At 45.0% G+C, this 25,135-nt stretch overlaps 1 protein-coding gene across 1 annotated transcript in view; it reads left to right on the top strand.

The window, feature by feature from the left end:
* Positions 1-25,135, top strand: part of Rft1 (RFT1 homolog) — a 43,021-nt gene that overhangs the window by 1,126 nt on the left and 16,760 nt on the right. Inside the window, exons 2-10 of the mRNA XM_057770875.1 lie at positions 1,880-1,965; positions 3,701-3,817; positions 4,788-4,977; positions 5,537-5,638; positions 9,891-10,028; positions 18,916-18,994; positions 21,137-21,187; positions 22,316-22,446; positions 24,199-24,343. Coding sequence (XP_057626858.1) covers positions 1,880-1,965; positions 3,701-3,817; positions 4,788-4,977; positions 5,537-5,638; positions 9,891-10,028; positions 18,916-18,994; positions 21,137-21,187; positions 22,316-22,446; positions 24,199-24,343 — 1,039 coding nt within the window. The remainder of the gene's footprint in view (positions 1-1,879; positions 1,966-3,700; positions 3,818-4,787; positions 4,978-5,536; positions 5,639-9,890; positions 10,029-18,915; positions 18,995-21,136; positions 21,188-22,315; positions 22,447-24,198; positions 24,344-25,135) is intronic.

The raw sequence follows: 25,135 nt of genomic DNA, 5'->3' as shown, positions 1-25,135 counted from the left end.
AGATAAGAATTACTTGGCTTAGGTGTGTGTGTGTGGTGGTGGTGGTCTTTAATCCCAGCACTCAGAAGGTAGGGCCAAGTGGTTCTCTGTGAGTTCAAGGCCAACTGAGCTCCTGTCTCAAAAAAGAAAAAAAAATGTAATCAGCATATATTATTGTACAAAATGATGGGCTTTATAATTGTAAATATGGATTTTTTCGAATAGTCATATAATATATTCTTTGATTGTTTTAGTTCAGTCCTTTATGCTTCCTTAAGTTATAATGCCAATACTTATGGTAGCTTTGCAGCAGCATTTTATTATGTAATTTGTGAGTCTTAATTCTGAGCTTGTGACCACATTATTTTTATTGCCTTTATACATTAAAAATGCTTTCACTTCCATAATCTTATTTTAGTCTTGTAATCAACCTTATGAGATAGATATTTAGCCTCATTTGACAGAGGAAATTGAGGCTTGTAAAAATTAGAAGATGATGCATGCATTTAAAGCTGAGTGATGGGTTGAGACTCAGCTGAGTACTTTAATAAGACTACGAATTGGGTCCCCACCACTGGCACTGAGTGCAGAATTTGGCATGTATATATGAACCTACATGTTAAGAGGCTTCAGAGCTTCTGTCAGATAGAGAAGATCACCTATGACTGACCCCATAAACATGGTGATATTCTTGACACTGGTAACACTTTAGGAATGGCCTAGAGTGTTAATGGCCCAGACATTTTCAGACCATGGTAGTCCTCTAGTCTCCACTGATCAAATCTTCTATGGGTAACCCTGAGCATGCTTAACCCTGAAGTGATTTGTCATTTGTGACTGGGAGGAGAGAGCATGGGTGAGACTTGCACCCTATTCAGCAGCTGCATTTGGGAGCCCCATTTAATTGCAGGTTCTTGTTTTCCCATATCTCATGGGAAGGACTCTTTATTTAGATGGCTTTCTTCTTTCTTTGTTTTCATTTTATTTATTTATTTATTTTTGGCTTTTCAGGACAGGGTTTCTCTGTGTAGCCTTGACTCAGAGATTCATCTGCCTCTGTCTCTCCAGTGCTGGGATTAAAGGCAGGCGCCACCACTGCCCTGCCTGGCTCTTGGGTGGTTTTCTTTAATGGACAGATTTGAAAGTCTTGGGATGTGTCTGTGTTAAATGACAATGGCTAGATGATGTTTTCCCATTCCCATTTCATGTTATCTTATTACTACAATTGTTATTTAAGAGATGCATCAACTCCTTCCTGGAAAGGGGTAAGTATTCAATAAACATAGTGTTTCCTGCGAAACTAAGAAAATCAAATTTTAAAGAGATTAAATATCCTTGGAATCCCTAGATATCACCAGGCAGAGAAGAAGAGATTAGATCCTCGGTTCTTCGTGAGCCTACCATACTCTGCAGCCTCTTGCTTTAGTGCGTTCGGTTTCTAAATAGGATTTGGGCATGTCTGGTCTTTTGACATTGACATCCAGAAATGTGTTGGGTGTCCTCCATAACTCTCTGGGACGCAAGTGGCCCATTGGCTGTAGGCTGTATGTGTCTGGAGGTTTAAGCTAGGGCCCTGGATAAATGTGAACCACTATTGCAGTTCTCCCTCTGTCTCCTTGACTTTGAGCCTGAAGACTGAGTCTGCCCGGCCTCTCTTATCTCCTTAGTGAATCAGGGAGACTCCCACATTCCTTCCTGGGTTCTTTGCTCCCTGCTCAGGATGGCAAGAGCCTCTAAGGAATTACAGTTCGCAGAAACCAAGTGAGGTAAGGATGTTAGAGATGAGTCTCCATAGCAGAGCTGCCGTGTGATGTCACATTGCATTGGGAAGGACAGCTCCACAGTCCTCCTTTCAGTGAAGTCAACACTCTAAACGTAACTCATCTGTGTTTTCTTACAGGTATTGTTTCGACTAATCACTTTTGTCTTGAATGCATTTATCCTTCGCTTCCTGTCTAAGGAGGTCGTGGGCATAGTGAATGTCAGGTAAGAGGAAGGCACCCTGGCGCTGTCCGCAACTCTTGTCACGAATCACATTTTTTTTCAGACTGTACTTGTGTGCCACCCTCAGATTTTAGAACCATACCTTTCCCAGTAGCCCTGTGTTTTAGCAGTGGGCTGAAGAGAAGTGCAGGGTGGGGGATGAGCGGGTCCTGCTGTGTTTAATGGACCCATGCAGGGTTTTCCATTAGCAACCTCCAAATGCACATTTCTCCCCCAGCTCTTCCGGTTTCTCTGCTCTTAGAAGCCAGGAGAGAGTGGGAGTAATTCATTGCAAACCTTGTCTCAGGTATAATCCAGTGTTCTTGTCCTGCTGACACAACACAGGAAGCAGGAGTTCTGTAGTTCGTGAGGATGTGCTTCATAATTGCAGGGCTGGAACAGCCAGCCCTCTTCGCTTCCACCTCAGTGCTTTTAGAGTTGAGATAGGGTAGCTAGGATCAGAGCCTGAATCCTTGCGAGTGGTTCTGTGGAAAGCAAACTGCTCTGTCTTAGACCCAGCTTGTTTCTTCTCTGCTCAAGGACACCCACATTTATTTTGTCTTCACAAGTGACACAAAGACAAATGAAATGATGTCCTTGGGATCGCTCAGCTTCTTGGGTGTTTCTTCATCTCCTGATAAAAAAGACAACAAACAGTATGTTCCATACAGAATTTCCTGGTATTTACCAAGCAAAGAGCCTAATGGCAGTTCCCAAGCTTAGCTTTGTACTAGGTGGGGTTCATAGCTTCCTGAGGCTGAGCTGAAGCAGAGAGGAGTCGCTGAGATATGCATTTGAAAAGCAGAAAGGAAGAGGGATCAGAGGTTTCTCCCTTGCATTCTCCTCCAGATGTCAGGTGCCTGCCCTGACGTCTTTACTGTTAAAGGTGTGGCTTTGGCTCTTCATCTGCAATGTGGGTGGGCTACTGGGGAGCAGGATGCACCTCGACAGCTGCTTTTCTCTGGGTACAGGAAGACTCTCCCAGGTGCTGGCCACCTGCAAGGAACTCAGGCAAATCCTACTGAGTGAAGGTTGCAGCAGCATCTCACGGCTGCCTGCATTGCTGTTTGCCCTAAAACTCTTTGGCCAGCACCGCCGTGTGATGGAACCTCTGCTTCTTTCACAGAGGCTCCAGTGTCATCAGGAGGTGCCCTTGCTGTGTGGGCTGATAAGCTTGTCTTTTCCTCCTTATGACTAGGACCACACCTCTGCCCACAGCCATTGGCTGCAGGCTCTCAGGTCACTGCAGCGCTTTCTGTCTCAGATATAGCTGTAGGAACACACAGTCAAGTGTACCTCGTGGGGGTCCTAACGCTGATTGCCATGTGGATCAGACTGGTGGGGGTCTTGTAAGAAACTTTGTGCTCTATATCCCCATCTGGTGTGGGGGTTTGGGAGTTTGTCTGTCTTTTCTGAGGTCCTCTGCACATGCTAGGCAAGTGCTGTACCACTGAGCCACATCCCTAGTCTCCTTTTTACTTTTTATTTTGAGATAGGGTCTCACTAAGTTGTTCAGGCTGGCCTTGAACTCATTCTGTAGCCCAGCAGGCCTTGAACTTGTCTTCCTGTCTCAGCCTCCCATATAGTTGGAATCACAAGTTTGGGCCACCAGATTAACCATTGGTTTATGACCAATGTCTTTTTTTGTTTCGTTTACTAGAAAAATCTCAAAGAGTCTTTCAATAAAAAATTAAAAACTAGCTTGGAGGCCTTACCAATTTCTACCTTTGCTTTGTAGACTAACCCTTCTTTACTCAACGGCCATCTTCCTGGCCAGGGAGGCCTTCCGAAGAGCCTGTCTGAGTGGCAGTGCTCAGCGGGACTGGAGGCAGACCCTCAACCTCCTGTGGCTAACGTGAGTTGTGCTTTAGAAACAACGAGTTTTAAGAACACACATGCCAAGAGTGCCTAGTGAAATGACAGAGCCTGCCCACAGCCAGGGGTTTGGGGCACTAGTTGTAGCAGCAGGAAGGGAGTCTGGTTGGAGATACTGCTTACTTGGTCTCCTCTCCGGTAGCAAGGGGGCTGGCTTCCTGGTAGGGTTCCTGGCTTCCTGCTCCACTTTTTTTATTCCTAATAATCTTTTTGCCCTGTGGTTTCTTTTGAGCTTTTAGCAACTACTTTTTTAGTATTAAAAAGTCTGGTAAGGCTTCTTTACACCTTTCTTCCATTCTTTAGAATGTTCTTGTAGACCAAGTATGTCAGCTGAAAATTAAAATGGTTTCTTTAGTCAGATCCCCGCCGGAGGCTGGTGGCGGAGGTGTTTCCCAATGCCACTCTTGCATGACTGCTGCCTCGCAGAAGTGCCTGTCAGAAGGGCTGGCAAGTGTCCATTTGATTGGCAAGATGACTGCCAACTGTGTGCCCTGTGATACACACATGAAATGGGTGCCATGCTGGGGACTATTGGTTATTTGGGGTGCAAGATGTATAACGTCTGTTGCCATTCTAAGCATAGGCACAAACAGGCTTTTCTGAAGACTTTTCTCCTCGACATAGTCTAAACCAGTGGGTGTACTGTAGGTTTTGGCGTTAGATCACGATTGGGTCCTGTGTTTGTTCTTGGCCAAGTCATGGGTCCCTTTCAGCCTCAGTTTCCTTCTAAATGGGGATAATGACTGAGGATCACTGTGGAGTGCCAGTGAGATGAAGGGTTCAGTCATAGTGCCATGCATGTAGGTGATGTCTACTCCCCGCTAACAGCTTCTTATTGTGGAGATTGTTTTTATGATGACGGTTGCTTTCATTCAGTGTTATTATTTTAATGTGTTTTTGTACTTCAGACAAAACTTTGTATATTAAAAACATCTTTTCTATTCTTCTAGTGTCCCCCTGGGTATATTTTGGTCCTTACTCCTGGGCTGGGTCTGGTTGCAGTTGCTTGAAGTGCCCGATCCAGATGTGGTGCCCCACTACGGAGCTGGAGTGGCGCTCTTCGGTCTCTCAGCAGTGCTGGAGCTTCTGGGAGAGCCTTTCTGGGTCTTGGCACAAGCACACATGTTTGTTAAGCTCAAGGTCAGCAACCCTCTTGTGAATAGGAAATGTGGGCAGTAAGAGAAAGTGTGGGTTTTTAGTCATTATTGACTATTTGTTTTTGAGACAGGGTCTCACTATGTAGCCCTGGCTGGCCTGGAATTGACAGAGATCCACCTGCCTGTGCCTTCCAAGTGCTGGGATTAAAGGTGTGCGCCACCATGTCTGGAAGTGCAGTCTATTTATTTTTTACTTAATTTTATGTGTGTGGGTGTTTTGCTTACCTTTGTGTCTGTGCACTAGCTGGGTGCCTGGTTCTTCTGGAGGCCAGAAGAGGGGATTAGATCTGGAGCTGGAATTACAGACAGTTGTGAGCCACTATGTGTGTCCAGGGAACTGGACCTGGGTCCTTTGGAAGAGAAGTCAGTGCATTTAACTTCTGAGACATCTCTCCAGCCTCCATACTAAAGATGAGTGAACTGCCCACTTATCCCAAGAAATACAGCATTATTGTGGATGCCCCATCCTCTCTACCAGGGTAACCACACCATGCTGAGTTTTGTGTGTGTGATGACTTTTTATATTTCCTCTCTGTGCGCAGGTCGTTGCTGAGAGCATGGCCGTCATCTTCCGGAGTGTCCTGACGGCTTTCCTTGTGTTGTGGTTGCCTCACTGGGGTCTGTACATTTTTTCTCTGGCGCAGGTGAGACTCATGCTTTACTCAACATCGTCCACATCTGTTTTCCCGCCTTGTTCCCACTAGCACGTGTTTATGTTCACAGTATTCATGCTTGTGGGAATAGTTGGAAACTCCAGAGTTTTGGCTTGTCACTGCTTCTCCAGCTGCTATATTCATCCTGTTTCACACAGTACCACTAGTGTCCCTAGGGACCTGGGAGGGTCATACTTTCCAGTTGTCCGGCATCAGAAACTCCTTTTAGACATTCTGTGGGCAGGCCCATATCAAACTGGTCTGTGATTGTCTCATAGTCTAATGGAGGAGTGTGTGGCGGGGAATAAGAGGGTGGGGTAGGAATCAAATTGTATGTGTATTATTTTCCTAGAATTTCAGTCAGCTGTTGGCAGAATAGAAGGAAACTTAGACTGAAATCTCGCATAATGCAGAGTGAGTGACTCAAGTCCAAGCAAGTCCATTTTCAGGTTTAGCAATTTTTGCCCCATCTTGTATTTTAGCTGTGGTCTGCAGTTCCAGCTCTGATAGAGATTGTGCTGGACTGAAAGAACTGTTTGTAAAAGTGAAGCCTAAAGCTGGTCATGGGGTTCTCACCTTTAATCCCAGCACTCAAGAGGTGGGGCAGGCTCATGTCTACAAGCTCAGTGCCTACTAGAGTTCAAAACTACACAGAGAAACCTTGTCTCAAAGACCTAAATAAATAAAGAAGATGAAAGTAAACAAATGAAGCCTAAGATCAGATATTTACCAGGCATCAAAAGATGTGTGAAGTGGTTTGTAGGGTTTGTTTTGGTTTTGGGTTTTTGGTTTTTTTTTATTTGTTTGTTTGCTTTTGTTTTTGTTGGAGACAGGGTATTGCTCTCTTGCTGTGTAACCTTGCATTCACAATTTTCCTGGCTTCATTTTCTAGGTTTCCCGTGTTTTGGTTTTGTTTGTGGTTTTGTTTTGGAGACAATTTCACACTGTGGTCCAGCCTGACCTTGAATTTACGGCAGTGCTCCTAAGTGAGCCTCAAAACTCCTGAGATTAGACATGAACTTCCATGCTTGGATTTCTAGTTTGTAGTTTCTATTAGTGTTTGAGAAGGCAAATGACTTCGTAATGATTTATTTGACGTTCTTTCCTATGTCCTCTGGAAAACTACAGATTTTTTTTTTTTTTTTTTTTTGGTTTTTCGAGACAGGGTTTCTCTGTAGCTTTGGTGCCCGTCCCGGAACTAGCTCTTGTAGACCAGGCTGGCCTCGAACTCCCAGAGAGAGATCCGCCTGCCTCTGCCTCCCGAGTGCTGGGATTAAAGGCGTGCGCCACCACCGCCCGGTTTAAAACTACAGATTTTTTTATGGAACACAAACTAATTAAATTTAAAATTAATTAAGAATGAAAATTGCCCACAAAGTGAATTTGAAAAGAGATACATAGTTTAGAGAAATTATCTGTGGTTATTTTTCCCTTGTCTTATTGGACCTAGACCTATAGTTCTCGACATTATCCTTGTTTTTATGCGTTCTCGCTGGTAGGATAGAAGGCCTCAGGAACACCCAGTGTGATCCGCTCTTACTGTGGGAAAGGCACTTGGCACTCCGTGTTTCTAATGCACAGAAGGCATTTGTTTCCATACAGTGAGACAGGACAGCCACTGACAGCTGTGTAAAGGCGCAGTGACACTGCAGAGAGCACGTGACCCTTGCCAGGGCACCGAGAGGCCCCTTGTTAGACCTGCCTCCCAGGTCTCCCTTGAATTGCCCGTGAAACTCCCCTCAGAGTAAATAAGGAATACCTATACCTGACAATGAGGATAAGCCACTCAGATAAAAATTGTGCAAAGAACTTGAACAGACATTTTCCTAAAGAATATATAAAATAAATGGACAATAAGCACATGGAAAAATGTTTAGGATCAATAATTATTAGGGAAATGCAAATCAATACCATAGCGAGGGCCTGTCCTGACCTTTAAATCCAGCACTGGGCATGCAGAGGCAGAGAGACTTCTGGGAGTTCAAGGCCAACCTGGTCTACCTTGTGAGTTTCATGATAACCTGGGCTACACAGAAAATCTGACTAAAAATGAACAAACAAATATGTGATTTTTACTCTTTTGGCTTTTTTGAGGGACCCACCATCCAGCTCCCAGATAAATTACACATGGAGACTTGTTCTCATGTATAATTCCTCAACCTTAGCTTGCTTTGTTTCTTGCCAGCTTTTCTTAAATTATCCTGACTACCTTTTGTCTCTGAGCTTTTATCTTTCTCTATTTCTGTACTTTCCTTGTATCTTTCTCTATTTCTCTACTTTCCTTGCTTCTTTCTCTGTGGCTTGCTGTGTAGGTGGGTGGTTGGTCCCTGATGTCCTCCTCTCCTTGTTCTTTTGCTGCTCATTCTCACTGCTCTCAGATTTCTCCTTCTACTTATCCTCTCTGCCTGCCAGCCCCGCCCGTCCTTGCTCCTGCCTCACTATTGGCCGTTCAGCTCTTTATCAGGACCATCAGGTGTTTTAGACAGGCAAAGAATCACAGCTTCACAGTTAATTGAATGCAACATAAACAAAAGCAACACATTGGAAAATAATACTACAATAAACACACTTTTATCACTTCTTCCTTAGTAGGGCTGGTATTATTTTTATTAGGTATAGACTAACAACTGTAGGCAAGGTCGTGGAGAAGTTGAAACTAGTACATCTGTGGTCTACACATAAAGAATGCAGCTGCCGTGAAAAGCAGTACGACAGTGCCTCTAAGAATTAAACAGCTCTGTCATGTGACCCAGCATTTCCACTCGAGTATGCACACCAAAGAGAATGTCCGTAACACTGTTCATAGTGACCAAAAGATAGACACACCCAAATGCCCATTAACTACTGAATTGGGTAAGCAAAATTTGGTGTGTCCATGTAATGGAATGTTATTCAGTTCTAAGAAGTTCCTTGCACGATGGCTTACATGAATCGCAGCACTCTGGAGGCAGAAGTAAATTTGGGGTCACCCTGGTCTTCAGAGTCCCAGGACAGCCAGAGGTCAGTGGTAAGAACAGACAGCTACTGATAGATTCTATGATGGAGGTAAACCTTGAAAACATACTAAGTGAAAGAAGTAGTCAGCCAATTATATGGTGCCCTTGAAGTTTCGTGTCCAGGATAGGCAGGTCCACAGACACAGCAAATTAGCAGTTGCTAAGTGATGGGGAATGAGCAGGAATTGCTTGAAGGGTCCATAGTTTGTTTTGAGGTGATGAAAATATTAAGGAATTTGATAGTGGGGATACATTGATGGTTTTACAGCAATATAAGTATACTACAAGCCGCTGAATCCTGTAGTTAAAATAGTAACTTTTATCGTGTGACTTTGTCCTTATGGAAACAGTAGGGAGGGTCCTGTGGCTGTGGTACCCTGCCTTCAGCTTGCCACTGTTCCCCAAAACTCTGCTCAGCAGAAAATTGACATGGCTGCTGTGGCTCCCAACCACACTGCTTGTCTTTTAAGGACTTGAGGCCTGAAGGCTGGTAGACAGGCCTTATGCAGGGCTGAGAGAACGCTTAGGAGGCAGCCTACCAACCATGGCTCCTCTTTTTCCCCTGCCACATGCCTTTTGACCGGCGCTTCCTTGGTGCAGGCAAGTAGAAAGAGGGACTTGGTGGCCCCAGTTCTTGAGCTAGGGTGTGCTGCCATTCTCAGAAGGGAAGGAGGGCAGAAGGGAGCCTGTGCAAGGGGCCCTTTTGGATACTCATTTTCAACCTGCAAACAAAAGCTGGATGGCCCACTTCTGGCCAGAATTGATTCTTTTGTCCCAGATGGGTGGAGGGTGAGGGGGACCTTCTTACAACTCCACCTTTTCCTCCTGCAGCTTGAATCAGCTGTCACCCTTCCAGAGGAGCGAGCCAGTAGCCCAATTCCATTGTAATCATAAATAGCACAGGTTCCACGATTTATGGAAAAGCCAGTCCTAAATGATGGCAGATTCTTGGCTGTCAGCACGGTGGGGGCACCTGGAGCTGCAGTTTGCTGGGTGGGTACCTGACATTGCTGGATCTGAGCTAGTGGCATGTGCCACGGTGCTTCAGTTCTCCAGCAAGTGAAGTGCTTGGAGCCTGTGCATGAAGCTGCTGCAGTGGCGCTGGCCTGAGTTCAGTGCTGTGCTGCTCTTTGGAAAGTGCGGTTAGTTATGAGTTCTATTTACCTTGAAGAGAATATTTATAGTCCTGTTGTAATTATGCCTGTAGCGAAACAATTTCATTTCAACCCTTTATTTTCTTGTTTCAGCTTTTGTATACTGCTGTTCTGGTGCTCTGCTATGTGATTTATTTAATAAAACTACTGCATTCCCCAGAATCAACCAAGCAACTAACTCTTCCTGTCTCCAGAATATCACAACTGTTGCCCACTATTACAAGAAGCAGAGTGAGTAATGCATTTTTATCTCTTATTCACAGATGATGGTTGGCCTTGAGATAAAGAAACTGCACTGGCTTATTATAATAGGAAGATAATTTTACAGGTTGTATTTATTGAGTGAGTCCTTGCCACATACCAGGTGAGGATTTCCAAATCTTAGCACTGGTGATTTCGGGGCAGGATGCTTTTCGGTATAGGGACTGTGGTTTGCACTGCAGAATGTTGAACATCCCTGGCCTCTCGATGGCTCTTGCACTTCCGCCCACCAATATCACACTTAGCAGTGTCTCCCAAGAGACGGACCTGCTCCTGGGAGAGGAAAAACTATGCTAGGCCCTTTAAGTGCTTCATGTTCTCAGCCAGTGGGTGTGCCAACTCTGAAGGCTGGCATTGTGACTCTTTATATTTCAGAGACTGAGCACATTAAGTACCTGCCGGAGATGAGGGTGGAGTGAAGTTAGGAGCCTGCAGGGGACCAAGTTCCCCATGTTTCACTTGCATCTGTACCTTTTCCTTTAGCCTGTGTTGACCTCTGGCAGAGGCAGTCTAAAATTTGAGAATGCCGGAATAACCCCCAGTGGTTATTTTGTTTGTTTGTTTCTTTTTGGACCCTTTTGAGACAAAGTTTTACTTTTTATCCCATACCAGCCTCTCACTTGGAGTCCTGCTGCCTCAGCCTTCAGAGTGCTGGTGTGAAAGATAGGAAAGACACCATGTCTAGCTCAAGGTCACTTTTGTTTTGTTTTGTTTTTAATCTTGGCATAAGGCCAACATTTCACGTGACTGCTTTCCAATCAGACCAAATGAGAGAATTGGGTGCTGGCGTGTGGGGATGAAGCATAGCCTTGTTCCACTCAGCTCTTTCACTCTCGGGCTGTTTGCCGTGTATTTTCCAGCTCCAATGAGTCAGTGCTTCTGGCCGGCCTGGAGCCAAAGCATCTGTGGGACAGTACACCGCAGCCTTTCCTCAGACCCACTCGCTCCTTGTTGAGCACGTGCCTTTTTCTCAGCACCTGTTTGCTTGTTCACTTTTAGTAGAAGGGTATCCACTGGACTTCTCTCTTGCCATTACGTGAAGAGGTAGCCAAACAACGTGGAAATAGTCTCAGGATTTATGGAGTCCCGTTGTACAGCTCTTTAAGAAGGACCAGAGTCTGTGTCAGAGCCAGGTGTGTCCTCAGGTGTTAACAAGGAGAGGGCCATACTCATCAGCTGCTCCTAGCAAACCTGAGTCAGGGACAGTTGGCGACCATTGCGTCTCCTCCTCTGTGGGTGCAGATCATTAGGACTGCAGGTTCGAAGACTCCCTCTGCTACCCTGTTCTCCAGTGCCCACTGTCATCTAACCAGCTTTTCATATTGAACCATCCCTGTTCTCCAGTATGTTTTGGAAAGGGGCAATTGAATTGTTAATAGTTTCTTTACATGCCAAATAAGGGTAATAATGACCCATCCCTATTAAGGTCTTGAGAGTCTAATGAGGTGGGACCTATACAGGCTGAACACTGGCCTGGCACAAGTGGGTGTCACCGTCTTCACATGGCTGTGCTGGAGCAAGGCTAACACTGATGGCAATGACATGAGAACATCACAGTTTAACAAGCAGTCCACACTGAAAGTACCTGCACTTCTAGTGCTGGGACAGATGCCCCAATTCTGAAATGACTGTCCCCACGCTTGGTGTGACTCAGAACACAGACATACAGGAAGAGACATTTCTAGGTCTCAGAGAGCTTCCTGTGGGTCTGGATGGCATCGGGGTTAGATCTGAAGCCTGCAGACTCTGATTTTGTTTTGTTTTGATTGAGAGGAGACTTGGTTCTTTTGCCTGGGCTAGTGTTGAACTCTTGGCCTCAATCTTCTTGTCTCATCTTCACCAATAATTGGGCTATAGACCGCCGCCACACCTGGCCAGAGTCGTCATGTGTAGAATTGGCTTCTCTGACTCGTGAGGCTCGTCTGAAGACTCAGGAGCTCCACAAAGTCATTCAAACTTTGAAAAGAGCCATGTAAGATGAACCTGATAGCACATGACAGCCACACAGGAGCTGAGGTAGAAGGTCAAGAGTTCAAGGACTGCCTGGGCTGTATAGTGAGTTCCAGACTGCATAGGCAGCTTAGTGAGACCCTGTCTCAAAATTGAAAAAAGAGGAAAAAGTCTAATATTATAGCCTAAAGTTTGTAAGGTCCTGGTTCAATTCCAAGTAGTGCCAGAAACGATGCAGGGGGAGATAGAGAACTTCAGGGAGGGAGGAAAGAGCAGTCTAGTACAGGAACTGCCCTTGCCAGCACTGACGTGGATTTTTGTGTTACATCTTCACAAGGTCCTATGAGGTAAATGTTGTCTCCATTTACAGATGGGAGAGCTGAAGGTCAGAGGAGTTAAGTGACTGTAACCCCAAACCATGTAGCTTGATTTGAATCCACTTCCTTGAGATTGCTTTCTGTGGACTGGGTCTGATCTATGTGGTTAACTAGTCTTCCAAAAGAATCGGGCTTTTTTTTATCGGGTAGTTTTTATTTACTTAAAGATTGAGAAGTTCCAGGTAGAAAAATTGCTCAGGCTTATTATTTTTAATGGGGTAAAGAGAAGAGTCTTAAGCCAGATGTAGTGGTGTATTCTTTTAGTTCTTGAATTTATAGAGACCCACCTGCCTTGGCATTTAGGAGGCAGGTGGGTCTCTATAAATTCAAGGCCAGCCTGGTCTGCAGAGTGAGTCCCTGCCTCAAAAACAACAAAACAAAAGTCAAGAAGAGAATAGTCTGTGTGTGCTCAGCTCACCCGTGAGCAGCATGCCTGTCTGTCTCCCTGGAGTGGCGGTCTGCCCCAGGCTCCTGTGCAAAACCATTCTCACAGTCATGCATGATCAATTTGACCAAATAATAAGGCTTTCTTCCTAATCGAGAATTCCATTTTCTTTATAGGTATTTATTTATTTAGATATTTTTGTTTGTTTGCTTTTCAAGATAGGGTTTCTCTGTGTAGCCCTGGCTGTCCTGGAACTCATTCTGTAGATCAGGTTGGATTGAACTCAGAGATTCGCCTGCCTCTGCCTTCTGAACTAGAGTTAAAGGTGTGTGTCACTACCACCTGGCTTCATTTAGATTTGTAATAAATTAATGGCAGCTTAAATAATCACCACTTTGTATATTCTTTGGCATGCCTGAAAAGGCTGCAGATTTTTAAGTAAAGCTGTGGAGTTCACCGCAGCACGCATGTCTTCAACATGAGTCCATGTTGAGTGCATTGTGGTGGGGTGTCCGATGCAGACTCAGCCAGCCACGCTGTGTGCTGTGTCATCACAATGCACAGGACTGTGTGCATTTCGTGTCATCAGAACAGAAGTTCAGGACAACTGAGAATCCTATCTGGGGCATTCAGGAAGGCTTCCTGGAGGAAGCTGCCTTGAGCGAGAGTTTAACAGGGGAGGACAGAAGGGAGCCATGTATGTGTGGTGATATTCAGAACCTCAGGGAGAACAAAAGGGTTGTTTAACCTGCGCTGTGCCCATCACTGGGCTGGGATTCAGAATATGGACATTCCAGTCATGAAATGAGAATGGTCTGTAGGGAATGGCAGGTAGCCAGGGCTGATAGGGAGCTGGGAAAGGGTGAGCCGGATCAGTAAAGTACTGTATGTGTGCAAAATTGTTGAAGAACAAGTTTGATTTTAAAAAATTAAAAATAACCAATTTTTTTCTACTCTAAAACAAAACCAAACCTTCCTTAAGCTCCATTGCTCCCAAATTAAGCTCAAACCAGGGTTGCCGCTACTTGGTGCTAGCCCATCATGCCATGTTCCCTTCCCTTCATAATCTCTAGCCACCTTATTTCTGTCACTCCCTATCTGTCCACTCAAGGACCCCAGTCATCCCCATATTCTGAAGCATCTCTTTTGTTCTCCCGCGGTTCTGAGTGTCACCACACATACACGGTTCACTTCTGCCCACCGCTGTTAAGCTCTCTCTCAAGGCAGCTTCCTCCAGGAAGCCTTCCTGAATGCAGATAGGATTATTAGCCATCCCAAGCTTCTGTTCTGATGACGCTAAATGCACACAGTCCTGTGCATTGTGATGACGCAGCACACAGCGTGGCTGGCTGAGTCTGCATTGGGTATTTCATCACATGCTTGCTGCGGTGAGCTCTACAGCTTTTTGTTGTATTTTGTGACCTACTGAGTTCAGCAAGGGCCTTCTGTGTGGCCGTCGACTGGAGATATTTGGAGCTAGGTGGGCTCAGCAGTGGGTCCCACTTCACTTGTAAAGACAATGGTTGGTCTTCTCTTAGAATTTTTTTTTTTAAACACTATCTAATGTAACCCAGGCTAGCTTCTAACCATGTAGCTGAGGATACCCTTAAACTTGTGGGTTTTGTCCCTACTTCCTGAGTGCTGGGCTACCATACCCATCTGAAAGGTTTTTAGTGGTGCTGGGTGGCTTTATAGTGTTTGACTTTTCTCTCATTCAGCCCCTAAGATTTCCGTGAAACAGGACTTCTCTCTCTCTCCCTTTCTCTCTTTGTCTCTCTCTCTTTGAGACACAGTCTCACTATATATCTAGCCTTAAGCTCTTAGTCCCTTGTGCCTCAGAGTTTGAGTGCCTAACTAATCTTCCTGTAAGATAGAGCTTATCTCATTTTGCAGGCGACAAAAGCAAGGCTTAGCAAAGTTAGCTGTCTTGCCCACGGTCTTTGGGTTAAGAAGCAGTTTAAACTAGGCTCTGAGCTTAGTGCAGAGCCTGAACCTGCAGGGAAAAGGATGGGCTAGACCAGAAGTTTAAGTGAAAAGTCTGGCTGGGAGGAAGTGACGAGGACAGTCATGAGGTGATGAAAATGGGAGGATGGGCAAGTCTGGGGCAGCCAGTGGCCTGTGAGGACTGATACATGAAGAGAAAGAAGGGAGAGAGTGCTGTACGGAGATGGAGCAGTGGAGGTGATGCCCGTGGCCTCAGGCTTCCCAGTGACTTATGTGTGGAGGGCTACAGCTGCTCATCCTGAGTCAGAGGGTTAGGAGGGGAAGAGTAACTCCGCAGGACGAGCCTGATTCTGACTCTAAGCCTGTCACCTTTCACCCTCCGAGTCTCAGTGCCAGTTAACACAGCAAAGCTGTGGGATGTCTGCTCAGGAGATTTCAGAGGAGTTCATGTCTGTCTTAGCTCAGCTTTATTAAATAGTTGGCGGATCCATTCTAAGTAGGAGGATATAAGTTCCCAGAATTTGCTTCCTCTTTTCTATCACTTAGTGGCCTGAGAACCCAAGCCTCAGGGTGGACTTCCTGCCAACGTGTCCTTAATGAACACTTTGGCCGTAGTAAATAGTGTGGCTTTTCCTTCTGAATCTATGCTGAAGGCATTAGGATTCACTCTCCCGAGGACTTTTCTCTTTTGAAAGCTGAACCGATTGCCCAAACACATATACTACTACTTACTGGCAAGTAGGCTTCAAACAAAAGTATCTTGGGGTCTGATGTAGTGAGTGACGCACACCTCCAATCCCAGCATTTGAGAGGATGAGGAGGACAGTGGCTACAAGCTTTTGAGGTAGCCAGCCTGGGCCACCTAAGTGAGAGTGTCTTGGGAAAGGGGCGGGGGTGGCAGGACCAAAGAGCCCCTGGGCAAACTTCAGCTTCTCATTTCCTTTGAAAACAGCACAGGTGCTACAGCACAGACCCTCAGAGGGACACCCTTGAGCTGGGGCGGGGGCGATGGGAGATGCTGTCTCTCTTCCGAATGGGTGGTCCATAGTGCCCTCTTGTGGTGCTAGGTTGTCTGGCACCTTTTGTTCTGGAGAACATCTTTGGCCCTATTTCCTTCTGCCTGGGGAAGGCTCCCTTCAGGGCTAGAGATACTTTGGCATCTTCTCAGTTTTTGACGCCCTGAAGGCAGCACAGTTTGGAGGGACTCAGGCCCATCCTCTTCTTGTCTAAAAGAAAAGGGGAGAAGGATCAGGGCTGAAAAAGAGCCCCCATTTTCTCAGGTGTTCTAGGATTGATCTGGCTAAAATAGTCATCTGGCCTGAGCTGCATGCAGCTGTAGAGCATTGTGGATAATCTGAATTGAGGGAGCAGTAAGTTTAGAATGCGTACTGCACTCTAAAGGTTGTGTGAAAACAACACTGTGAAGTGCTGCGCTGTGTCTTCATCTTCAGCGTGTGGTAAAAGAATAATATTCTTTTCTCTTTTGATTCTTCAAGACAGAGCTGTTCTGAAACTCACTCTGTAGGCCAGGCTGGGCTTGAACTCACAGGGATCCACCTTCCTCTGCCTTCTGAGAGCTGGGATTAAAGACATGCACCACCACTGCCCAGCAGAATAATATTTTGAGTTAAGTATATTAAAATTATGCAGCAGGATGTGATGGCGTGCCCATAATTCCAGCACTTGGTAGGTGGAGGCAGGAGGATCCAGAGTTCACTGTCTTCCTCTGTTACATATTGAGTTCACGGTTAGATGGGCCATATAAGAAATGAGGTGTGGTGTGGGATTGTGGTCCTGGCACTTGGGTGTGGAGGCGAGAAAGCAGAGAGTTCACAGTCACGTTTGGCCAGTGAGATGGCCCGGCTGGAAGAGCTGCTCTGGCTGAGCACACTTGGTAACCTGAATTCAAACCCTGGAATCCATGTAAATGTAGGAGAAAACTGACTCCCCAGAGGTGTCTTCTGACCACTGCGCGCGCGCACACACACACACACACACACACACACACGTTTGTCTTAATTAGATGGTTATAGTGTTGCATATCTGTATCTCAGCACTCAGGAGGGGAGGCTGAGACAGGAGGATCATCAGTAACAGCAGCCTGGGTTACATATAATAGTTATTATTGATTATCAACCCAACAGGAGCTAGAACCATTTCGAAAAGGCCCCTTTAAGCAGGTCGGTGAGGGAGTCTCTAGATTAGGTTGACTGGGGTGGGGAGGTGCACTCTTAGTGCGTGCAGAACCAACCATGAGGGGAAAGGAGCTGACCATTGGATTTCATTGTCTTCTGCTTTCAGACTGTGGATACAGCACGGCCAGCTGCCTCAGCTCCTGGCTTTCCAGGACGGACCCTGGAAGTGTGGGCCAGCCTAACCTCCTTCCTTGAGCCTCTCACATCTGGTGTTTTGTCATGGCAATGAGACAGAGGGCTAAGCCACACAGTGAATTGAAAGTTATTTGGCTATATAGCTAGAACATGTGTTGAAAAGCAAAACAGAGGGGCTGGAGAGATGGCTCAGCGGTTAAGAGCATTGCCTGCTCTTCCAAAGGTCCTGAGTTCAATTCCCAGCAACCACATGGTAGCTCATGACCATCTGTAATGAGGTCTGGTGCCCTATTTTGGCCTTCAGGCATACACACAGACAGAATATTGTATACATAATACATACATAATACAAACATACATACATACATACATACATAAAAGAAAAGCAAAACAGAATGATTTCCCTTGTTTCTTTTTCCTGTTTTCTGTGGCTGCAGAAAACTAAGCAGTATAATTCTACTGGGCAGCATTGTTCTGGACCTAACGTCTGAGATTCTAGGATGCCTGTGACAGAGTCCCGGCTGGGAACCGAGGAAACCAGTCACCCATTGTTCACTCTTGGCTTTCTGGCTTGAAGGCTCGCTGAGTGTTTGTTTTCTCACCTTCATGGTCTTTAGGAAGTGGCAGCCTGAGGCTCCTGGAAGGTTCAGAAGAGGCAGAGGTAAAGTTAGGGTTTTGTTGTTGCAATTATTAATCTAGACTTTACTCTGTTGTACCGATTCTGAGTGATTTACCTGACCTAGGAAGGCTGGTTTTCTTCTGGAATATGTGAGTACACCTTATAACTGTGTCAAGGCTAAGTGGCCAAAGGTAGCCTTAAGATAAGGAATACAAGGGGTGGAATTTGAAGAACAAATCTACCTTATCTGCCTATCTGTCTGTCTGTCTATCTATCATCTATCTATCTATCTATCTATCTATCTATCTATCTATCTTTTTTAAAGGAAAGAACTGAATGTGAACTGTGTTTTAGATGTGGTAATGTTCTCTCTATATTTGCAAAGGCATCCAAAGGAACACCAGTAATTCTTTAGGGTTCTTTATGTATGATTAAATATGTCTAAGACTTTGCCTTCCAATTTTGGAAGTAAGCTTTCTGTTATTGTAACAACTAACCGAAATAAATCATAAAGAAAGTTTAGTTCAGTTTTAGTTTTTTTATAGACAAGGTCTCACTCTATAGTCTAGCTGGCCCCAAACTCACTCTGTCACCAGAATATTCTGGATGGAGGTCAGTCCTTTTTTCTGCCTCCTGATGCTGGAGCCACCACTCCTGTTTGAAGTTTTTTACTTTGTTTTTTGAGATAGGGGCCCACTTTGTAATCTAGGCTGGTCTAGAGCTCCCTTTATAGCTAAGACTGCTTTTGAACTCAGAATGTTTCTGCTTCAGCCTTCTGGGTACTGAGATTACAAGATGCCTGTCCAGAAAAGCTTTCCATCCATGGTCAGTTGGTCCTGCTGCGTTGGGCCTGTTTCAGGGTGGCCCATTGTGGCAGAAGTGCATGGCTGAACAAAAAGTTCCTTCTTGTCTGGGAAGGGAAAGAAGAGAAGGGGCTGGCACAGTGCCCCCCACAGCCCATCCTTAGTGGCCTTAGTCCTTTCTCACTGCACACCACTAAAAGGCTCTGCCACCTTCCTGTCAGGTCCTACTGAAGATCAGGCTTTTACCACAGGCCTTCAGGAACATTCAAGATTTAAATTATAGCTGCCATATACATTATTTTCTGGTATGTTTTGGTTCTGTGTGCTTATCCCTGATTGAAGATTCAGAGGGAACTATTCAAGTTGGGACCTTATGGGCCTTTGCCTCCCAGGTAGCTCTTAGCTTTGAAATGCTGGTAATTTTGTTTTATGATTTGTTTTCCTTTTAGGCATTTGTCAATTGGAAAGAGGCTAAATTGACTTGGAGTTTTTTCAAACAGTCTTTCTTGAAACAGATTTTGACAGAAGGTAAGTAAAGCAAAAGGTCACGCTGAGCGACTGGGAGATCATGATAGAAGCAAAAGATCTCATGGGACGCTGACACCAGAGAGCCTGTCTGGGGTCCTCACAGAGGACACCTAGAAAATGCTTGCTGTGTTTTGTTTTAAATGAAGATAGGGGAACCATTATTTGTTTAGCTTTATGTTTTACCTGAGCTGTCTAGTTTAAATCTCTCCACAGCCTTATAAAAGACATTCTCTCCCTCTGTGTAGGGATGAGGAGACTGGGGCCGTGCTCTGTGTGGGCCGACTTGGGAGTCCTGTAGTAACAAAGGATGACTTAACGGAAGTCTAAGTCTGTGGCCGAACACCCGAGATAATCACTTAAAATAGGAATGGTTCAATCTGGCCCACACTTTTAGCCCATGGCTACTTAGCCTTGTTGCTTTGGGTCCAAAGTACCACAGTATATCATGGCGCTAGTGCATGGCAGAGGAGGCTTGCCGGGAAACAGACAGGGGCCAGAGTTTAATATATCCTCCAGCAGCATGCTCCAGTGACCTGACTTTCTTCCTCCAGTCCCTGCCTCCTGGAGGTTTCTGTAGCACCGTGCCCAGGGCTCAAACCTTAAACACATGGAACTTGGAGGAACACTTCACACCCAAACTGCAGTAAAATCTAACTGGAAAAGCCCAAATTATATCATTTAATAAATTTATTATAAAAGTATTAGATCAATGACAGAAATTTTGAAAATTAGAGAAAAACATACAATCTCATTATCATAACCTAACTTTTTATACATTTTTTTAATATTACATTTTTTGACTCTATTAAGAACTGTCTTTCAGCTGGACAATGGTGGCACACACCTTTAATCCCAGCACATGGGAGGCAGAGGCAGGTGCTCTGAGTCTGAGGCCAGCTTGGTCTGCAGAGTGAATTTCAGGACAGTCAAGGCTAAACAGAGAAACCCTGTCTCAGAAAAATAAAGCAAAAAGCCTGTCTTGTGTGCAGTAGTGAGATTGTGCGTGTCTCCCCTTCTGCCTCATGTTTCCTGTACACAGTGTCAGGTGCTGAGAACAAAGACAGATGAGCAACAGTTGTACATGCCTGTGGACTGTGCTTGGATCTCACTCAGTCAGCACATGCTTCTTGAGGAACCCTCAGGCTTTTTGTTTTTTTGTTTTGTTTTGTTTTGGACTATTTTGCTTAGCCTTGGTTTTTGAGCCAAGGTTTCTCTGTGTAGCCCCGACTGCCCTGGAACTCACTCAGTAGACCATGCTAGCCTTGAGTTTAGTGTCGCCTGCCTCTGCCTCCAGAGTGCTGGGATTAAAGGCGTGTGCCACCTCTGGGTTTGAGCCATTTGAAAGAGTGAATTTAGGGATTGATAGGGAACTACACAGTTGTCCCTTGGTATCAGGTTTTGGTTCCTGGACCGATCCCAGGTATACTAAAATTCTTTGTGTAAGAAATGTATTTTTTTTTGCATATGATTTAAGCATATCCTTATTTATGCTTTAAATCATTTCAGAAGTCCTTAATTGTACCTGGTATAGTGTGTAAGTGCTATATAAAACTATCATACACGATATTGTTTAGAGAATAATAATAAAGGAGCCATATGTGTTCAGTTCTTTTTTTTCTTTTTTTTTTTTTTAAGAAAACAGCAGCTTTAATAAATTGACAAAAGAACAGTGTCTCTAAACTTAGGGAAAACAAGCAATATAATGAAAATCCTCTAGATGACATGAGCAATTTATATTTACACTGACAAGTGAGAAATTACACACACTGTTTTCAAACTTTTAAGTCCAACATGTTTTAATTTGGCTTTAAGACTCCATCAATTAAGACCTCAGCACTTTCTGAACTGTTGCTGTGAGGTGGTGGGGAATTCAGTGCTAGGACATTGGTCTTTAATTGGTTATCTAAGTTTCTCTGAGACTACTTGTGAACTAGATCCAGGCATGGTGGCGCACTCCTGTAAGCCCAATACCCAGGAACGTATGGCAGGAGATTCTCAAGATTGAGTCCGTTCTTGAACTCACAAAAAGGGTGGGGGTGGGGGAGTATATTTATCAATTGGAAGCATTGATAGATCATAAAGAAAAGGAAAGAAAAAATGATTATTTCATTTGAAATGCTAATAACTGCTTTTCTCTTATAGGCGAGCGATATGTGATGACATTTTTGAATGTATTAAACTTTGGCGACCAGGGTAAGATGAAATTCTGTAGTGTTTTAATTAAAGATGGATGCCATTAATAGACGCTAGGTCTTTGATGATACCCTGTCGTATGATCTGAGTGGCAGGCTTGTTTGGACCCTCACTCTCCCTGCTTCCTATAGTCACTTTGAGGGGCGGAGCGCATCATAGTCACAAAGTTTTGCTCCCAGGCAGTGCGCCTGGTAAGTCTCTCAGGGTTTGTTTTATATTGATTTTCCAGTGTGATACCAGAGTCAAGTAGAGAAAAGGTTAGTTTTGAGTTGATGACTTACTTTCTAAAGGGCTAGTGATAAATGCACCTCTCTCATGACTGTGACAATGGCAGTGTCATGGTTGCAATATTGTACTGCAGGTTTTGCAAGATATTGTTAGAAAAAGATCCTAAGACAAGCAGCTCCGCTGGTGCAAAGAAATCCAATTAGGTCAGATCAAACTGAATTAAAAGGCCCATTGTTTTATTAAATACGGTGCTCTCGGGTGGCCGAGCACACGGTGGGGAGACAGGAAAGCGGGGAGCCCATGCAGACCCAGAACCATGTGTATCTCCTCTGGGAGCCACTTAAATACCCTTGGGAGTGGTCCTGACCCTCTCCTCCCACAGAGGGGTCAGGGCCTAGCATATTGGGATTTGGAGTCCAGACCAAAGCAACTCCCAGGCCAGGGGGCTGGGATGGATGCCAGGGGCTGGGGTTATGCTCCAGATTTAACAGATACTACCATTTGGTGCATAGATCTAGCATTTCTTCAACCACATGGGAATATACAGTTTATCTTCAACTTTGCAAACTTTTGGCTGGGGAAGCAGTTTGGTTAGTACAGTGTTTGTCTGGCATTCACAGAGCCCCAAGTTTAATCCTCCGCACCGTGGAAAGTAGGTATGTGGCATACACCTGTAGTCCCAGCACTTGGGAGATGAGGGTGAGAGATCAGAAGTTCAGGTTTTTCTTGGCTACGTAGATAGTTCAAGACCTACCTGGGTTACATGAGATCCTATAGCCAAAAGAAAAAAAAAAACAATTAAAACTTTTAAATTAAACATTAAATTAAAGAAGTAATTTTCCTGTAGTGCTGTGAAATTAAGAAGTAACGTGATTATTGTTCTTCCTTTCTGTTTTGTAGGCGTATATGATATAGTGAATAATCTCGGGTCCCTTGTGGCCAGGCTAATTTTCCAGCCAGTAGAGGAGAGTTTTTATATATTCTTTGCTAAGGTACTAGAGAGGGAAAAGGATGCCGCACATCAGAAGCAGGTAAGGTTGGCGCTCATGACTTCTCTCGGGTGGACGGGAAGAAATGTGGGCAGTCGGTGTTCCTTCAGTTGGAGCTGAGGCTCCCTTCTAGACCTCTTCTTTCTCCTGCTTTGCATTGGTGTTTGTTTGTTTGTTTTGTTTTTGAGACAGGATCTCACTATGAAGCCTTAGCTGTCCTGGAACTCACTCTGTAGACCAGGTTGTCCTCGAACTCAGAGATCCGCCTGCCTCTGCCTCCCAAATGCTGAGATTAAAGGTGTGCGCCATCACCTGGCCTTGCTGTGTTTTTTTGAGGCAGGGTTTTGTAGCCCTGGCTGACTTTGAACTCCCTTTGTAGCCAAGGTAGACTTGGAAGTTCTTGATCCTTCTGCCTCTGCTGCCTACATAGTGGAGTTAAAGGCATGTGTCATCACACCTGGGTCATTCTCCCGTCACACTCTTACTGCTGGCAGGACTCAGTTTACTTCTCGTTTGCTCCTGGCTGACTTCCTGTCTGACCTTACTCTTTAGTTAATTCTTGGGTTTCTATTTTTGTTTTTTTTGTTTTGTTTGTTTGTTTGTTTGTTTTAAACAGGGTTTCATGTAGCAAATGATGGCTTTGAGCTTCTGAGTCTCCTGCTTTAACCTGCCAAGTGCTGGGATTTCAGACGTGTGTCCCTTCAGGCAGTCTGTGCAGCATGAGGGGTCACACTAGGAGCCTTGTATATGTCAGGCAGGCACCCTCCCGACTGAACTAGATTCCCAACCCCGTAACCACTGAAAATTCTGACTTACTTTAAAACATTTTTGGGTTTTTTGTTTTTGTTTTTTTTTTTTTTCTGAGATAGGGTTTCTTTGTATAGCCCTACCCACCCAGTAACTCACTTTATAGCCCAGGGTAGCCTTGAACTCACAGAGATCCACCTGCCTCTGCCTTCCAAGTGCAGGGATTAAAGGTGTGCACCACCACTGCTTGGCCTTAAAAAGATTTTAACTTTTATTATTTTATTAATTTACTGTGTGTGAGATGCACATATGTGAGTATGCAAATGCAGGTATTCATGCTTGTACATGTAGAGACCAGAACATGAGTATGCAGGTAGGTGTCCTTGCGTGCACATGTAGAGACCAGAACATGAGTATGTGGGTGCCCATGTGTCTTTTCTGTCTTAGGCCTTGAGACTTCCTTTCACTGATGAGGAGCTCACTGTTTTGACTCAGCTAGTTGACCAACAAGCTCTTGCGATCTGCTTATTCCAGTCCCCATTGCTGGTGTTACAGGCATAGAAAGCCATGCCTGGCTGTATTTTTGTTTTTTGTTTTTTTTTTTTTAACATGTGTGCTGAGGATTTGAACTCAGGCCCACATGCATGCAGAGATAACACTCTTACTTGAGGAGCCTTCTCCTCTGCCTCCGTCTGACTTATTTTGCAATTAAAAGCAATCTAGATCCACCTGCTATGTGTCTTAGGAGATATTTAACAAAATGCAATTTATGCCCAGTATCTGAAAGTAAGATCAGGTTCAAAGTCTGACTTAGGAATATTTTCCTAAGTGTGCAGCGACAAGGGCAGAGTTCCCGGCCGTCAGTCAGAAGCAGCACAGATCTGGCAGTGTGGTGGAAATGTGGGGATAGAGCACTGTCTCCTCAGCACACTGGACATTTCTCCTGAAGAGTTGAAAAGCAGAGGCGCACAGCCCTCCCTGGGAGAGCCGGCCTGCATCAGGACACTTCAGCTTGGACTCTGACTTCCTTCCTTTCCCCTGGCCCAGGAGGACGTTGCTGTGGCTGCTGCGGTTTTGGAGTCTCTCCTCAAGCTGGCCGTGCTGACTGGCCTGACCATCACTGTATTTGGCTTTGCCTATTCTCAACTGGCTCTGGACATCTATGGAGGAGCCATGCTTAGTTCAGGATCGGGTATGTGCTAGACTTTGTAACAGTCTGTTCTGATTCCTGAAGAGAAATAGAGGCAGCTCGTGAAATTCAGGCCATGTGCACACTTGGGTGACCTCTGTGTCATTGTGGGGCAAAATTCTGGATCGCTGGGGCTTTGGGGCTGTTCTTTCACTATCAGTGCACAATCAGTGTGCAGTCTGGGCTTGCACCAGGGAGATCAGTTCTCCACCTTCATGTAAAGAAGTGGCGAATCCTCCTTGTTGTTGGTGTTCCTCTCAGGCATAAAATACTTTGCCATGCCAGGTGGTGGTGGCGCACGCCTTTAATCCCAGCACTCAGGAGGCAGAGGCAGGCGGATCTCTGTGAGTTCGAGGCCAGGCTGGTCTACAAGAGCTAGTTCCAGGACAGGAACCAAAAGCTACGGAGAAACCCTGTCTCAAAAAATCCAAAAAATAAAATAAAATAAAATATTTTACCAAGTATTTATCTTATCTGTGTTTCCTCTAAGTGAGGGAGGAAAGCAGAATGTGGTCTATGTTGGGTCTCTACTGGGTACTAAATACATCTGAGATAGTAAGTGCCTTGTAAATCTCAGAGTGTGTTTAGTAAAAGCCCTGGAAAAATAACCCAGAGCCATTTGCCTAGAATAAAATTGATCTTGGCAAATCACAATATATATTTAATCTATGGACTCTTGATTTAGAAGGAGAAAAGCATAGACTATATCTATCAATGAAATACTTGATCACGCCAGGCAGTGGTGGTGCACGCCTTTAATCCCAGCAGTCAGGAAGCAGAGATAGGCAGATCTCT

Source organism: Chionomys nivalis, chromosome 5 (genome assembly GCF_950005125.1).
Source record: "Chionomys nivalis chromosome 5, mChiNiv1.1, whole genome shotgun sequence".
In the NCBI taxonomy this organism is placed as follows: domain Eukaryota; kingdom Metazoa; phylum Chordata; class Mammalia; order Rodentia; family Cricetidae; genus Chionomys; species Chionomys nivalis.
The sequence above is the reverse complement of the archived record's forward strand: the minus strand, read 5'-3'. Positions and strand labels throughout refer to the sequence as shown.